An 18,194-nucleotide genomic window follows, 5' to 3' on the forward strand; every position below is an offset into this window, starting at 1 on the left:
TTTTTGGGTAGTCCAATTAACCTAACTGCATGTTTTTGGGAGGTGGGAGGAAACCAGAGTATCCAGAGGAAACCCGCGCACACACGGGGAAAACTTACAAACTCCTTGCAGATAGTGTCCTGGCCAAGATTCGAACCTGGGCAAAGGCCAGAGTACTTACCTCTGAGCCAGGGTGCTGCCTTAAAGCGAACCTTTTATTTCTAAAATAATTTATAAACTCCACATTCATGGCCAAAGCCCTGCATGCCTCAGCCGTGTCTGGACAATTCCCAGAGGACAACAAACCTAAAAACACGGTTTGTGCTTTAACATTTCTGTAGTTTTAGAAAGGTGTGCCCTTGGAACCTATTTTAAAATTGCCACAAATGGAAAATATGAATGTAAGCTAAATAAACAAATGAACATCAGGCTAAGCACGTCTTATGAATGAATGTCTGCAAGCATGTGCGAAGTAAAATGTGCTGAGTAAAGGAAGAAAAATAAAAAAAAATGTTGTGGCTTTATTATTTCTTTGAAAGATGGCACCCCCAGCACAATTGCTAATTATTGCCTGCTAATGGAGAACACACATCCAAATGCTGTGAGAGAAGCTTTTTTGTTTTATTAGTTACATTTAGGTGTTTAAGCTTAAATGAAGTTTTAAAAATAGGGTTTTACATGAAAATACAGCTGTCCATGCTTGAAGAATGGAACCTTGTACAGAGGTCCTCTCCTGGGATGCCAGGTCTATGACATAACCCTACAGAGGGAAATAGCATGAAAAACAATCCTAAACTAAAACATCAACACAAAAACAAAGCTTTACAGTGTTAAAGGAGTAAATGACCAGGCTTGCAAGGAAACAATTCTAGTGGTATAAAGATCTATAACCTTTAGGCTACATATACACTTCAGATGAATCTCGTCTGATAATGGACTCAGGGCTAATATCAGAAGAGATCAAGGCGTGTGTACAGCATTTGTTGTCTAGATGACTGTCCTGGCGAATCCACAGACAGCAGAGGAGGAACGATTTTAATGAGAGTGAAGGTGGAAGAGCAAAGCGGGGTGCTGTTCCGTCATCCCCCCCAGAGAAGAACGGCACTGTATGTACAGTGCTTATTCGGTCCTTTGTCGTGAAAGATCATCTAAGTCTAAGTCTAGAAAATCTATAGTAACTGCATGGGCATACAAGGAAGATATTATTTGAGCAAGTTTTCAAACGATAAGGATAAAAATCTGAAAAAGTAGTCAAAAAATTGTAGGGAAAAAATTCTGAATCACATATATCCAGATGCTCTCTGTTCTAACATAGTACTTTCAATGAACAATTCAGCCAAGCCTCAACAATCACATGATTTTGTTTTAACCACTACTGTATAATAAAAGTTATTTGTTAACCAAACAAGGTGGTTCAGACTCCGTGACACCTGGGACGTTCATCTCAACACATTTCCGAGACTTTATCCGAAACCATAACTCACCTAATTCGGCTTGTGGTCTGAAGCAATTGCTTGTATGACCGGACACAGGCGAATTCTGAAAAGCTAGGCAGCAATGCTAAAATAATTTGTCAATGACCTGGCCAAACAAGTTGCCAGGCTGTCATGCTAATCCAAAAGTTTCCATTATTATGGATCATTGATTTTTAACAAACATTAAAAGAAAAGTAAAAATTAAAACTAGTAAACCAGGTTAACAATTTGACAAATATATAAATACAAAAAATTACATAAACAACCCATCATAATAGCCTGGAAACTACCAAAGCAGAGGTAAGAATTCATACTTCCTCAATAATTTTCTTGAAAGTTAAGCTAGGTACACACTTGCAATAATTATCGCTAGAAAACGAATGACTTAACGATTACGCATGATTTTTTTGAACGTACGTATTGTGCACAATTCTGTACATGTTGTAACAATATGATAATTCAAATATAATTTACCAATAGTGTACACACACTAGATACGATCGTTTGAACGATGCAGGGAGTGACATGTAAAGGAGAAAGTGTACTTCAGAAACATCCACGATCACCGAACGACCGCCCACATAAAAGAGAGTGAACGATCGTCGCTCAATCAGGTGCGCCGGGACGGTCGTTCGTTTCCAGCGACAATCTTCATTCGTCGGCTGCGTTGGTCAGTCGCCATGCACTTTGTTAACGAATATCGGTCCATTGGTCGTTAGTCGTTCGTTTTCAACTATAATTATTGCAAGTGAGTACGCAGCTTTACACACCATTGCCACCAGTCCATCACACCTACTATAAGGTTAGAGATACGTGGACAACTCTTCAAAGCTGTTGAATTCACATTTAATTGAATTCCTGTTTAATGCTACATCATGTAAAATACATTTTAGACAATTGTGAGCTATGTTGTGGCAACAGTTTGGGAAAGGCTCTTTTCTGCTGAAGCATGACCGTGCTCCATAGCACAAAGCAATCTCCATAAAGTTGTGGTTCCAGGAGTTGGATATGGAGGAATTAAAGTGGTCGGGGCAGAGCAAAACTGGGATAAACTGACCAACTGTGAACCAGGTCTTGTTGTCTAACATCAGTACCTGACCTAACAAATGCCCATGGCTTAATGAGCACAAATTCCAACAGACACACTGCAAAATCTTGTAAAAAAAAAAAAAAAAAAGAACAAGAAAACGCCTGATGAACCTAGCTGCATGGCACTACACATAACACAGTTTATTCTTGATTTGCTACCTGGTGTTAAGTGTAAGCACAAGCCTAGGTATAAACTACTGATCTGCTAATCCTTTAGTTATATAAATGATTATATAGCTACCAGGGAAGAAAGGAAAGGGTGGTAGAAAACTGTCCGTTGAGCTACTGACAGCTTTGGGTATACTGTATACTGGGTAAACTGTCACTTGGTCAGTACGGGATACATTTTTCTTGCATTAACAGTTCGGTATTCGGAAAAGCTTTTCTCTTGAAAAGAGTTCCAACTCCTAATGGGCCAAGTAGTACTGATATAGAGGGTTAGCAAACTGTCAAGACAATTTCAACAATTAAGATATTATTCTGGGAAAGTTATGCAAGAGTGTGAAAACAGGGCAATAAAAATAAGTAGGAGGTAAGGAATAAAGGGAAACTGGGTCACAGAGGTGAGAATGGTCATAAAATTATCTGATAGTGAAGAATGACATTAAGTCCAATATCTATCGGTGTCAAATGAAATCATTGATCACAAGGTGCCAGATTATATCAAAGGCAATGTATAAAGCCAGATAAGTCTTATCTGGCTCACTTTGTGCTGGTGTTTTTTTTTTTTTTTTTTTTTTTTTTATCCCATACCCCCCCCCCCCCCCCCTCCAAGGAAACACTCTATGGGGCAATCTCAACTCTTATGCACTTTCATTTTAGCACACACACCTCTTCCTCCATAGCTCTTATTATTCAACACAAACACACACTGAACTGAGTAGCTGAATACTTCAATATGCCAAGACTATCAGGCACTGTTAAAAACGAGTATGTGGGCCCAGTCATACATTTAACAATGCATCTATGAAGTACATAAGAGTTAAAACCTTCTGCATTCTCTCCTGAAGTGATAAGTGCACACAATCACTGGGAAAAAAACAATTTCTGTTAGAACAATGGAGAAAGGTCAAAATTTGACTAAGTGTGAACACTTGGTAGCAGATTACAAAAAAGTAGCACGAAAGACATTCATAGCCTGAATACATCCAGTGACAAGCTACCTATGCACCTTTGAACCAGAAAGTGTTTTCGTGTATCATTTTATTTTAGGCAAAGCTGTGACCACTATAAAGATTTGAAAACTTTCATTCTAATGGGGTGACATACAACAAATTAAAGTTGAAATCAGGCTTTCAGTTTACACTACAGGGACAGAGTATAAAATATTTCAGGGTTTTGTTGATAGAGTGAGCTCAAAATATTAGGAACAGAAGGCAAGAGTAGATACATTAAATACATTCATTACTAAGCAATGTTTCTTTTTTTTTTTTTTTTTTAAATCTTAGCAAACAGAATAAAATCCATACATGAATTGTCTGTACCAATAATAGTTCCTACACTGCACTGAAACTTTCAATATATGGTAGGTAGGTTTTTAGGGTATCCCACGAACAAAGCAACTGCAAGCTTTCAACTTGCTTCCATTTTTCCTGCTTGGTGCACCTTACTAACAGCAGCCTGCGACACCCCAGATAAAACAGAATAAAAGATTTAAAAAAAAAAAAAAAAGATATTTACCACCAACCCTGAAATTTCCAATAAGTGCAAGAAAACATACCCCCCACCCCAACACCTCTTATCTGCAGGAAAAATGCCCATACTAATCACACCCTGCAAATTGCAAATCCCCAATTGCATTTTCTTCTGCATGTCCATTCCATGCAGCCATCTTTGTTGCCAACATCTTGGGAATCGAGGCTGCTGAATCTATAGAGACATGATAAAGGAAAAGATGGCTAAAGCAGAAAACAACTACAAAAGCTAAGTAATTAAAAAATGCACATATATCTCCATTAGCCTCAACTGTTCAGATACAATAGCGTACACAACCCAGTTCTTGTCCAAGTCGCTCAGATTTTTACACTTGCCAATTTTTCCTGCTTTCCAACACAGTACTTTAAAGACTGACTGTTTCATTATTGTCTAATATCTCACTTTATCTATAAGTGTTTTTTATATTTTAACTGATTGGTGTATGTGTGCATTCTAAATGTAATGTCTTGGTGCCTAAACAAAGTAATCCTCACATCTAAAATACATAATATCCCCTCAACTGCTATATCGCATATTCTTTCATACAAATAAATTTAACTGCATTGGGTTTATGTGATTTTCCACTCTCACAGCTGCATACTGGGTCCATTGTGACTTTCACAGCAGCCCTCATTTCCTGTACTGAGAATTAACATAGACAAACATAGATGCAAAATCAGAGGGGATTTTATTCCAAATCAGGCACAGAGCTAACTTTGAACAAACCTATTATTCATATCAACATAGAAAACTAACAAACTTCTCAAAGCATGTTTTATTTAGCATTTATCAAATCAATGTGAGTTGTCTGTGCCAACCTCCATCACCTTTTATCAGGACACTCCAAGTTTGTTATTTATTCTATTGCAGACTAGGAGCATGTAAACTTTCTGAGGAGTCAAAACTCCCAATCTTAATACCGGGTGCTACCGAGACCCAAAAAAGTAAAAGTTCCCTTTTCCTAAAAGTCACTAAAGATAGCTCACAAAATTAGCAAATTTCAAAAATACGTTAGTGTGCAGATTTGCCAATTACGAATATCTTATTCAGGAAAATAGCACTGGGAAGAGCAATCTAAAATCCTGGATTGAACTTGAAATCTTAGCAACTTTAAGCCCTAATATTTAATTTTATTTATTTTCAGAGGTTACAAAACACCTGCCAGATTGAGCTTAGTCTGCGCCTCAGACCATAATGCACTTCTCCTATTTTTCATGTGGACACCCTTTTAACTCGCAGAACTATGTGGTGCTGACAACAGCTGTCTGTTCACGGCAGTCATTTCATTAGGTGACCTTTAGGTAGTAGAATCTGTTTCCTCTTCTAAACGTGTATTACATTATAAATAGCTCACTAATAGCCAGATGAACCTAATAAAAGGGCAGGAAGTGCTGCTGATGGAATTACAGAATTACATTCTACTATGAAGTGCCAACAACATCAAACTTTACACCAAAGAATTTAAAACAGCACTTAAAGTTTTCAGAAAGTATCATATACGTTTACATCTACAAAAAAAAAAAAAAATTGTACCTTCGTTAAAACTCGGAGGCTTCATATATCTGATCTCTTCAATCAGGCACTCAGAATAACCTATTTTCTGTGTCTGTCTCCCTGCTACAAAATCCTTAGGAGGTGGACTGTGCCCAAGATATCATAAAATAAATCATAGGAAGGAAAATGGTTTTACATTGTAATGAGTAGACTTTTTTTTGTTCCTAGTTTAGCTATAGTAGACAGGCCTGACCCCAAACAATTCTTGTATTCTTTTATATATTTCAATGTTGCATAACTTCTGGCAAGTATTCAGACCCAAGAACCAATTTATTTGCAACTAAAAAGGCAAAGAAGGATACAAAAAGAATCCTCTCTGGATTCATTTAAAACATAAAGAAGTTTGCAGCAATGGCTGCATGGCTCCTAGAGAAGGTTAATAAGATACAGAAACTGCACTGAGCCAAACACTGTAGCTGCAAGATTCAATTGGCCCACCTGCATACAGAAGTCAAATTTTCTTTATTTGCTGTACTGCATCTTTATAGACATAATATTGTCACATTAGGAGTGCAAGTGTATTATTGGAGGGATACAGAGAACAGAAAGATGTAGAGAATACTGCCTCATCTCATTATTGACTTAACATGGAGGGAGAGCTCCGTAGTTTCTCAGAACTCAGGAACGGCCCATACCAAGGATTTTCAGTGCATTTCAGGATGCAATGCCAGCTCATTACTTGAAGAATAGACAGTTTGAGTTTTTTTGCACTTATTGAATGAATATAACTAAACACATTAAAAAGTATATTAACAGACCAAAAGGTTTCGGAGTGAAATCTGTATTCATGTGTAAAACAGCTTCTTTCCTATAGAGCGAACACAACCACAGCCTGCAGAATAGGAGCTTTGCTATAATGGTGAGGTCCTGCCTAACCGAACAGAACAAGCAAGACTCAGTCCGGTGAACAGTCTGATATTATGTGGTTTGTTTTTCTTTTTGAGGCTGAATAAAAGGTACCATTTAGCCACCGCTAGCTGAGTGCTAACGTTGCTGTATCATTTGTGTGTACCCTACCCTAAGGCTTTAAAGCAAAACTCAGGACGACAGATGAATTTTCAATCATTCATAAGGACAATATTTTTAAAAGTGTACATAAATCATAAAAATAAACCCATTTTATTTGCCTCCTTTTCGTCTGTTGAGTAAATCACTGAAGTGTTTAGATATGTTGAATTATCCTGCTTGGAATTCAATGTACTTGTGACTTCTTATGCACTGAACTAAAAACCCCAGGCTGTATGATAAGCCTTGTCTAGTTCACCTTTGTGAATTACAGAACACTTCCTCCATGTTATCAAGACATTTCCAATAGGCCTAACAAACTTCCTGTTACTAGCAGGATCGATAGGTGAAAACAAGGTGAACAACGCCAGAAAACGATAACTGATGTAGCCATCACCTAGGGTCCGATAAGCTGCATTTTGTTCTTGGGTTCTTTTGCAAAAGCCTAGGGATTCTCAAAAGGTTGCTAGGGGTTCCTTGAGCAATGAGCTCCCAGTTCATTTTAACTGACACCAATGGTCTATTTGGCTATCTGTAAGGGTGACATTCTTCCCACTGACCACCAAGCTAATATAATGTGAGCTGTGAATATAGTAATTTTAGCAGAAATTCCCTGAAGGTCTGAAAGTTATTTCAAGAGTTCCCCCATGTTAAAACAGCCGAGAAAGACTGCCCTAGATAAACCTCAAATCTTCAACAACAAAAAAAAGTGTTTATAACTGCTTGTCTCTGATCTGACTTTCTAACCTAAATGCTTGTTACTAAGTATACTATATATTATATTAAGTTACTAAGTATAGAACTAGACAGAGGCTAATAATTGTCATTCTTGGGAGGACAGCAATAACAGATCTCATATTTCAAGCAACCTGTTATGTCACTGCTGACTTCTTTCTAAAGTTACAGGCTCCGGGTCTGTCATCCTATCCTCACTCTACTACGTCACTGATTTACAACAAATCTGCAGGACAGGTGTTTTGACACTTTTCTACCAGCATGATTGTTCTAGGTCAGTGACACTCCAAGTACTTACACATGGGTAAGGTTGATGTCACACTAGCCATCCTGTCATGGGGGGATATCATTTTCCAAGGAGGAAAATGGACTTTCACTGGCTCTAAAAGAAACACAAACAAAATTATACAAAATACTCAAAGCAGAACTAAAGTTCCTATACCTGTCCGACCGCTCTGGGTTTGAGTTGCGCATGTGCAACTTCAAATTTTGTTGCCAGGCTACTCGGGCATCCCTGGCTTCATTTGCGCATGCCAGCAATGAATAAAAGTGGGAGTTTCATTATCCTGGCTAATCAAGATGGCCAAATATCATCTACTAGAAAAAAAATAAAAGAAAGATGGCAGCACCCTGTGAAGGTGCGGGGACCACTTTAAAACATAGGACATCCCAATCCACAGATGGCTTGAAGTGGGAAGGTTACGAAACCTTGCTTCTGCCTCCCGTAATTGAACAATTAGTGGGGTACATGGAAAAAAATTGCTCCAACTAATAAAAAGTAGAAATGGACTGGGGGATGCTGCACCACATGTTTAATCATTTCCTTGTGGAAAAATATCTTGTAGTTCCTTGTAAGAATAAATAATGCTAAGTGTTAGAATGGCCAAACATAAGTAGATTTTCCTGTTTGATCAACCAGAAATTACTTCTTTATTTCTGAATTAGACTGAGAGGGCCTTCATAGGTTTTCATTTGTATTGTGCAAGAATGAATTAAAAATCAGATGAATTTGGTTCCTGTATGGCAATTTTACTGTTATAAGAAAAACATTTACCAAAAAAAGAATCGTGCAGGGGAAAAAAATCAACGTGCAAATAACACTTGGCAGCACACGATGGAGTGAACCAGTGACAACATATCGGAGTGTCCCACCACTGCTTGCAGAGTGATAAATCTCCGGCAATCTGTCAGATAAGACCAAGGGCCTGTATGAACACCGCTCCGAATTCCACATCTCTCTCCTGCCCATAGCAAGCAGCTCCCAACATTTGGCACTACACTGCGAGGATATTTACATTCACAACACAGCCAGCAGTGATTAAATCCACACATCTACAGGGGAACTTTTTTCTTTGTTGATTAAACAAAACAAACAGAAAAAGAAAGAGCATTTTCTACAGACTGTGTGACAAGGTTTTAGGGATACAGACATGTAAACAGACCTTGCCGCTAATATGGCTTCAATTCTTCATTCTAATTGTGTCAACAATTTTGCCAAACAATAAGGCTGCACAATAACACAATCAGCATTCTCAAGGAAAAATACAATTATATAACTACAAATAACTAAACTGTGTAAAGCTGGCCATACAAATGGCATTACATTAAATTTATTTTAATCCATTGGGAATAACATATGATGGCAAATAGCCAGAAGCTATGCGATCTATTACAAAGTTTAAATGAAAACCAAAATTTGGAGCCCAAAATCTGGGCAGTAAACTAAAAGCGAAAAGATTTCCTGCCAACATTGATTAAAGCAATTTTTGATCCCATCTCCTTGTAGCTGATCGAAACCATTTATAGTCTTAATGCTTGTTCTAAATTTTTAGCAAAATTTAGAATAAAAAGTTCAATATCTCCAGTAAATTATCAACAGTGTGGTCAACTTGTCAATGATCTAAATTACAAAAAAACAAAAAAAAAAAAAAAACAAAAACAAAACAAAACCATGAATACTTGAATTGATATAGGTGTTCAATGACCTGGCTCATCACCATTCACTGCATGGAATGTCAATCATCAGTAGGAATGGTTTCCGTTGTGTACCTTAACATATAGGAATGGTTTTCCTATATGTGTACCTACATATAAGCTCCATGGTTGTGAAGGTACACAGCGAGGAGAACTCCTAACGACTCATAGTTGTCCCATACTAGATATCCACCAAAGACCTGTTTTTTCTAATACTCTTCTCTACAACCTTCCTTCTTAAGGGCCTTAAAAATGGAACTAAAGTTCCACTTTAAAAGTCTGTGATCAGGCAGGGCTTTATTGTAGAAAGACGATGTCCCTTCTGCAAAAAGCTTTCCTACCTGCCAGATCGCTCATCGACACACATGCGTTGGCTTCCCCATGCATTAGCTGGGACTGAATGAACACCCACAAGCTTGTGACTGTGTTAAATCATCTAGCCCAGCCAATCAGGATAGCTGAAGGTTGCAACAAGGAAAAGGAAGAAGGAAAAAGATTGTGGCATCAATGATAGATTGAGGACAGGTGAGTATAACTGGGTTTAGTTCTGCTTTAGGAGCTCTTATCTTTGTGTATTGACACAATATGTCAATATAAGAGAGATCCCTCAGGCCAGTGGTTTATTAAGAAAGGTTCCATTACATCTTCTTCAAAGAGATTCCGATTACTGGCACCTCATTCTAATTTCTAAGGATGTTAACGTCTGCATTGTCACCCTGATTTTTGAAGGAAGTGGCAGCATCATCATCACACACCAATAATGACAATAGACAGTAGTACTGGAATTGATGGGAAATCATTTAGGATGCCAACTGCAAATAAAACCCAATGACAGTTCTAAGATTTAACTTTTTTAACATATTTAGAGGATACAGTCCATTAGTGACCAACAGGAAAATATGTTTCCATTGACACAACAGAAAACTTTCCATAAAAATAGCTAATTACCAGCTCTATTTTTCCCTTTCCAAGCCACCTGGATAACTATATTTTTTTCCAGCCCAAAAAACTGCCATTTGTCTTGTCATAATACTGAATTCTACTGGGACAAATAGGAAAGGTCCTCTTTAGGTAGATTTCCTTCCAACAAAACGCATTAAACTCCAGATAAAACCCAAAATGTGTTTTATTGTGCACAATGATGTCCGAAAGCCAGTTTCCCCAGCAAATCCGCACACATACACCAACATATACTTTTACCTAATTGCCTAACCAAGAACAAATTGTTACCTACACAAGAGTATAATTTGCCTATTGATCTTAACGCTGGGAGAATAAGCTCTGTCTCAAAGTGCTAATTGTTGAGGTATGCACAAGATTAACTGCAGTTATTATGCAAGTTGCAAAGAATATGTATAAAAAACACATACTGCAGACTGAATTCCACTGGTCCAAACAGACATTCACTATACAAAAGGAGCTCTGTAATGTTGGTGTCTTACAGAACTTACAACTGTAAGCGACTTTAACTTTATATGGTATTACCCAGCAGAGGGAGCACAGGAATTCGCTTTGTTTAATCTGCGTCATAACAGTTACATTCTTAATGTATACAAATGTCGGAATAAAAGACCTAATATTCTAAATATACATTATAAACGTAACATTTATTAAGACTGAGCAAGTTCTAGCAAACTTTTAAGTCCTCAGAAGTAAGTTCCTGCAAGTTTCATCACCCTGCTGTCTATGAGCATGCTCCAAGCACAAACAGCTAGTGCTATGGCTTGCTGTGACTTTTACACACTGCAGGTTGCCCAAATGTGTAATATACAAGGGAACATGTACCCTTTTGTTTTGTAAAAGGTGCTTCCAAAATCCCTAGAGGACTGTGCAATATTTTCCACTACCTTGCTTGTACAGTACTGTATATGCTGCACTTCCAAAGTACTTAATGACCCAGAGTTTACGCTTTCTTCATGCAGCCAAACATTAAAAAAGTGTGCAACTATGTTAGGATAGACATACAATGTCATTTTACAACACAAGTAAAATAAAAGCCATAAAATTATTATTTTTTAAAAACATATTTCCTTTAAGATGCAGTTGACAGTATAAGGAAGCACCAGCAACAACAGAAAGAAAACACAAAAAAGTAAAAGTGACATAAAGAATGCAGAGATGTTTATGCATGAGCCCATAACACAAAGAATATACAAAGGCCAGAATACAGAGTATAGGACCCACCACCATGTCCCTTAAAGTACACAGATAATGCGAGATTTAAGATCAGTGTTTTTCCACCACCAAAAAGAAAAGTCTTGGAGGACCTTTGCAGGCCTGGAGCCGGGCCCGTGCCCTGCTCGCCTACCTGTCATTGGTGGTCTTTCCATCTCTCCAGGCATCTTCAGGGATGTCGCTGAACTGTCCTGGAGATGCTCAGATTTGCAGCTGCCAGTTGGACTGGATTCCCGTTTGCTAGATCCGCTGGCTTTCTGAGAGGATCCAATGATGCGTTCCTTCATTTCCAAAGACAACAAGCGTCCTTTGTACATCCATTTTTGCATTTTCTTCACGGTTAGGCCTGAAGGTTTTTGTGAAGTACTACGACTCTCTGCGCTCATGTCTGCACTGTGCCTGCCATTAGTGACTGTAACGGAGACCGAGTTCCCTGGTGTTTGGTGTACATAATCTGAGGGATCATGAGTGCCACTCTCAGAGGCTTTCCAGTTCACAGAGGATATCATGTCCTGGGGACTGCCCTCACTGTCAGCATCAGTGTGGTGGCCAATAGAACTCTGACTGTGCTCAAAACCACAGTCAGATGACAAGTTGCTATGGACAGGGCTGTACTTTATCTGACTATCACTGTGGCATTTGTGCAAAGGTCTGAAGGCTGCCAAGCTGCAAAATGCATCAACGCTTTTGCTAAATGTCTGCATCCTGTTAAGCTGGGAGCTTAATAGAGCATTCAAAGACACTAAATCACTATGAGATACTTGTTTTGGGCTAGCTTCATCGGAGGACCAAACATCACTTTCAATCACTCTTGCAGAGGACTGAGAATAAACACTATCCTGGGACTGGGAACTGGAGGGACACGTTTCTGTTCTGCATCCTACCTTGGTGGTGGTAGTCTCAAGAGGCATGTCATGCATGGCATGAATTAATAAATAATAAGCCTCTTGCAACTGAGATCTCAGTCTGTCGGTCTCTAGGTACATGTCAATTCTGCCTTTTCTCTCTTGATGGCCATAATTGGCCATGGGGGAGGTCACTGCACTGTGCATCAGTGGCGTTGGTGGCCCTGAAAACAGGCTATTGCACTGAGTCTCACTAGGGCTAGTAATCAAAAGCTGATCATTATCATAATAATCATCTTCCTCACTGTCCTCTGAATGGTTTCTGGTGTTCCCATAATACGGGGCATTTACAAGTCCCAGGGGAGGTACGTGGCAGTTTGTAGAGAAAGATCTACTTCCTTCAAAAGTACTAGAGCACCATTGTGTGGTTTCAAAGTATGGAACCCCTATTTGAGGCTCCTTTGCTTGATTAGACTTAGGGGGATAGATGAAATTAAGAGGGTACGATGGGGTAGGCGCCTTCTGATGCGGCCAATGGTCCTGAAAACAAGGAGTCATGCTGTAGGGAGCACTATTAGGAGGCTTTATCGTTGTCTCTGGCTGAATATGACAACCTCCATAAGAGTAACGTCCCATGATGGCGTGTTTACCATCTACACCACATGACGGGGGATGCAATTTGGTGTTGCACTCTCTTTCCATGCCATTGGCCACCAAATCCGTGTTGCTGATATTGCTATACTGGGAGTAGCGGCACGCCAGAATGGCCTGATTGGAAGATGCGGGTCCCGATGTTGTTTCCCATTTGGAAGGATGCGAGTAATTGTTATTATTGTGGTTCTGAGAAGACCATTCTTTATTGTGATTGTCAGCCAGTCTGCTCTCTTCCGGGGTCACCATCTTGAATCCACATGGCGGTCCTGCAGACCCCAACACAATGTCAACAGGGCTGCTTACATAAAATTTCCCTTTGAAGCTATCTTGGGACTTAAATCTGCACCCCCTACATTTTTCTGAAAAGCCAATTTTGAACCCATCCTTCATATTACCTGCAGACTCTATGGTACACTATGGAGACTGCAATCTGCCCCCACAGAGGACCTTCATGGCAGCATTCTAGGGACCTTGCAGTCAATACGATAAATATAGTTTAAATACTCTCCCAAGAACTTCCCGAGAAACCCAGCTGCTTAAAGCTATCATAGGTCTCTAATCTGCACCAACCATTATAAATTAAACAAATGTTTTTAATAGGGATTCTTAAAACATATTTAAATGTTTAAAATACTTTGAGTAACAAGTGCCTGGATTCCAGGAGATTCACGTCTGTACACCCAGCTCCTTATAGATGCCGAAATACAGCTTTTGTAGCCTTCACCAACTAACAACTTTGATACAGCTCTGAGGGGGTACGGGTATTGCACTTACCAGACTTTATATTACAGTTAGTACCCTGAAGTGCCCCCACCACCCCAACTTTCTGCAGTTAGCAGTCCATTGATTCACCCAGATGTATTAATTATGTTAATTAGAAGGAATCCCTCAAGAATCTTCCGTGGCATTCTGCTCTTACCTGTACCCGCTAACCCATCGATCACCCCATCTAGCCAGGGAACTATTAACATTCACCGGTCTTTTTATATCAAAACTCAAAAGTCTCTTTGGCTCATCTACCACTAATAGGTGCACTACAATTCAGATGGGTGCCTGGGGTGCACAAGTAGATTTCGAATTAAAGCACATCTAAAGCTGTGGTGCACCCATTGCAATTATTTCTGTTCTCATGGGTCCCTTGCTGTGTATCTCAACACGAGAGATTATAATACAATCGTTGCTACACTCAGACATCCAGCACCTCTTACTTATACATAGCTGGCATTTTCTGTAAAGTGCAGTCTGTAGAATATCTAGCAATACAGTGGAACAGTAATCTGGGCACTCTATTACACCCTCGCCAGAACAGTGATGATAGTTACCCTATTACCAGGGCAATCTATTGGGAATAGTCCTAGGGACATATTATTCTGCACTCTCTAGTAAAATGTCATCGATGCACCAGCAGGACAGTGATGGAGGCACTCTATTCTGCCCTCTCCAAAAGAACAGTCAACACATGCATTATATTCTGTCCTCTCTTTAGAGAAATAGTCACCATGCACTCTATTCTTGCACTTCTCCTGCAGGACAGACACCAAGTACTCTTTTCTGCCCTCTCTGAAAGAATGGTGATTGGGGAACTCTATTCTGCCATTTCCAACAAAACCACCACCAGACGCTTTATTCTTCCCTCCCCGGAATAATTCTAGTCTGCAAAACTGGATAGAAGCAAAGTCACCAAGAATTCTATACTATACTTTCCATCAGAATAGTCACTAAACTCTATATACTAAAATGGCCAGTAATTGATAATTTTATATCACACTTTCTGGCAGGGCAGTCACCAGATGAATACACATTATTCACAAGCAAAACAATCACTAAGCACTATGCGGAATTCACCAGCAGGACAGTCCCTGAGCACCCTGTACTAAAATCCCCAACAGGACAATCACAAAGCACTCTATACTGCACTCTCAAAGAAGATTTCCCAGGCACTATACACTGTACTCTCAAGCAAAACAGTCAATGAGAACTCCATACTTAACTATCCTGCAAGGCAGGCATTGATCACTCTATACTGCTCTCTCCAGCAAGCCATTCACCAAGCATTCTTTACTTCATTCTCAAGCTGATCAGTCACTAAGAACTTTTTCCTGAACCCTTCGCCATCACTCTATACTGCTCTCTCCAGCAGAAAGTCACCAAGCGTTCTATATTGCTCTTTCCAGGAGATCAGTCCCTAAGCACTCTATACTTCAGTCTTTAGCAGGACAGTCCCCACATTGAGCAGGAAAGACACAAAACACTCTATACTTCTCTCTCCAGCAGGAAAGTCACAAAACGTTCTGTACTGAACTTCTGCAGCAGGACAGTCCCTGAGTGTTTTCTTTATTGCTCTTTTAAGCAAGTCAGTCCCTAGGTACTCTATACTTCACTCTACAAGAAGGACAGCCACAAAATGTTCTATACTGAACTTTTCCAGCAGGACAATCAACAAGCCTTCTATACCGCACTCTCCAGCAGGACAGTCCCTAAACACTGTATACCGCACTCTCCAGCAGGACAGTCCCTAAGCACTCTATAGTGCACCCTCCAGCAGGACAGTCCCTAAGCCTCTATAGTGCACCCTCCAGCAGGACAGTCCCTAAGCACTCTATAGTGCACTCTCCAGCAGGACAGTCTCTAAGCACTCTATACGTCTCTCTCCAGCGGGACAGTCTCTAAGCACTCTATACCGCACTCTCCAGCGGGACAGTCCCTAAGCACTCTATACCGCACTCTCCAGCGGGACAGTCCCTAAGCACTCTATACCGCAAGTCCCTAAGCACTCTATACCGCACTCTCCAGCGGGACAGTCCCTAAGCACTCTATACCGCACTCTCCAGCGGGACAGTCCCTAAGCACTCTATAGTGCACTCTCCAGCAGCCTCCCCATACACTGCCCAGCTTAGTGCACCTCTGACAGTATTTATTACAGCTCTCAGTCCTGCCTGCACTGCAGGTATACGAGGTCTCCCAGCAATAAGTTTTGTATTGACCTTCCTATGGTCCCTGTGACAGTTTATCCCCCACACTACAGCTGTGCAGTCCCTGCCTTGGTGCCCTGGCAGCGGTCCGGTGTCTCTATCCCCCCTCCTCCTCCTCCTCCCGGCTGCTCTTTACCTTCTCCGTTAGTCTCCAGTCCCCCCGGCGGCCCCTTCTTGGATCTCTTTCCCCGCAGTTTGGATAAAGTCCTCCGCAGAGGATCAGCCATTCCTCCCCAGTGCCCTCAGCACTCGCAGCGGCTGCCCCGGGCGGCGGAGGGCTCCATGCTGCAGTCGGTGTGCCGCTCTCCGGGGCTCCTCTCCCAGCTACACATACTTGGAATATTTCTGAGGTGAGAGGCCGCGAGCCCCGCGCATGCGCACTACGCCCCGCCCCCTCCTTCCCTCAGCGAGGCGGGATCCGGCCTACTACGCTCTGGCTGTGTCAGCGCTACAGCCCACAGTACAACCTGAGGCGATGTTATTTGGAGTCTGTCTGCCTGATAAACCTCACAGACAGCCTTGTTTACTAAATATCCACTCAGAATGTTTTTTACATCAAAGAGTGACTGAACAACACCTAGTGCTAAAAACTATAATGAATATAGGTGCCCCTGACCACCAACTGACTCAATTTATACAACTTTGCTCATGCAAAACATCTTTGTGTTTCTATAGAGTGCAAGTTGTGTAAAAAGACACTCAAATCGGACTTCCGATCACTTTATATCTTGGAAAAACGATCGAAAGCTTTGGAACTTCCAACCATTCGATTGGTCAGTCAGGAGGCAAATTGGCAGCAAATCTGCCCATGTGTACCAGGCCTAATGCTGGCTACACACTGGTCAAAGGATGGACGACAATTTAAATGAATATTATCAGCCTGGTATTGTTTCCTATCGACCAAATGGGCCGGGAGCTGTGTCACTTGGCCCCCCGGGTAAAGCAGACATATCATGATATTATTACCGTTATATAAAAGAGTGGTGACCATTCATATAATGCAAAAAAAGTTTGGTTTTTTTTTAGGAAGGACGCCTCCCCTTCCATCTCTACTGATTCAGTATTAAAGACTGAAGAGAAAACCCGCAGCCTTCCAGGACACATACGTCGCATATCCCAGGAGGCTTCGGCCTGCTCCCTCTGCCCATGCCTGAGACTGAGCATGCGTCATCAGGGGCTTTCCCATAATGTAAAAAAAAATGTGTGAGCCGTGAGATCTAGCTCATGATGCAAATATTTCACCTGCCATTTTGCTTCTTTACAATGATTACATATAATTATCAATATGATTGCTATGAAAATTTGCCTTGTTCAAAGTTGGGTTTAGTTGGGATTTAAGAGAGACACTCTAAAGGCTCTGATAAAGGAAAATATACACCAGACACACATGGGCATGGCTAGAAAGTGGGAGTCAAACATTTTCCCTATGCTTTGCTATGGTTTAGACCAAATAGAGCCTATGGGTATACCAGAGAGAGAGAGAGAGAGGAAAGGCTCATCATTGGTGTCAGTGAGTTAAAAATAAGTCCCATTGGTAGGGTCAGTGGGAGTAAAAATAATTGCTGCGTCACTAGAACTAATTAAGTCCTATCCTTGTAAGTGAAATAAAAATAAGTCCTATTGTTGGTGTCAGAAGGTACGTCCCATCACTGGTGTTAGTGGAAGTAAACATAAGCCCCATGTCACTAGGAGCAAATACATTCCATCATTGGGGTCAGTAGGTAAGTCCCATCATTGATGTCAGCAATTGTAAATTAAGCCACATTGTTGGTTTCAATGGAAAGAGATAAGTTTGATCTTCGGCATCACTGGGTGTAAAATGAGCCCCATTGTTGGTGTCAGTGGAAGATCATTTTCGTCAATGAGTGTTAATTTAGCCCCAATGTTGCTGTTGGTAAGTCCCAATGTTGGGGTCAGTAGATGAAAAAGGAAAAGCCTAATTGTTGATTTCAGTGAAAGTAGCTAAGTCCCATCATTGGTGTCAAAAAAGCCCTATTGTTGGTATCCTTAGAAGATGGAAAGTCCAAAAATTGGCATTTACA

General features: G+C 40.5%; 1 protein-coding gene across 1 annotated transcript in view; it reads right to left on the bottom strand.

Annotated features, from left to right (window-relative positions):
* SYDE2 (synapse defective Rho GTPase homolog 2) overlaps positions 1-16,510 on the bottom strand; it is a 37,037-nt gene extending 20,527 nt beyond the window's left edge. The window contains exons 1-3 of the mRNA XM_072420738.1: positions 16,221-16,510; positions 11,711-13,594; positions 9,848-9,902 (exon numbers count right to left, since the gene is read on the bottom strand). Coding sequence (XP_072276839.1) covers positions 9,848-9,902; positions 11,711-13,594; positions 16,221-16,379 — 2,098 coding nt within the window. The 5' untranslated portion in view covers positions 16,380-16,510. The remainder of the gene's footprint in view (positions 1-9,847; positions 9,903-11,710; positions 13,595-16,220) is intronic.
* Positions 16,511-18,194: the final 1,684 nt, after the last annotated feature.

Source organism: Pyxicephalus adspersus, chromosome 8 (genome assembly GCF_032062135.1).
Source record: "Pyxicephalus adspersus chromosome 8, UCB_Pads_2.0, whole genome shotgun sequence".
In the NCBI taxonomy this organism is placed as follows: domain Eukaryota; kingdom Metazoa; phylum Chordata; class Amphibia; order Anura; family Pyxicephalidae; genus Pyxicephalus; species Pyxicephalus adspersus.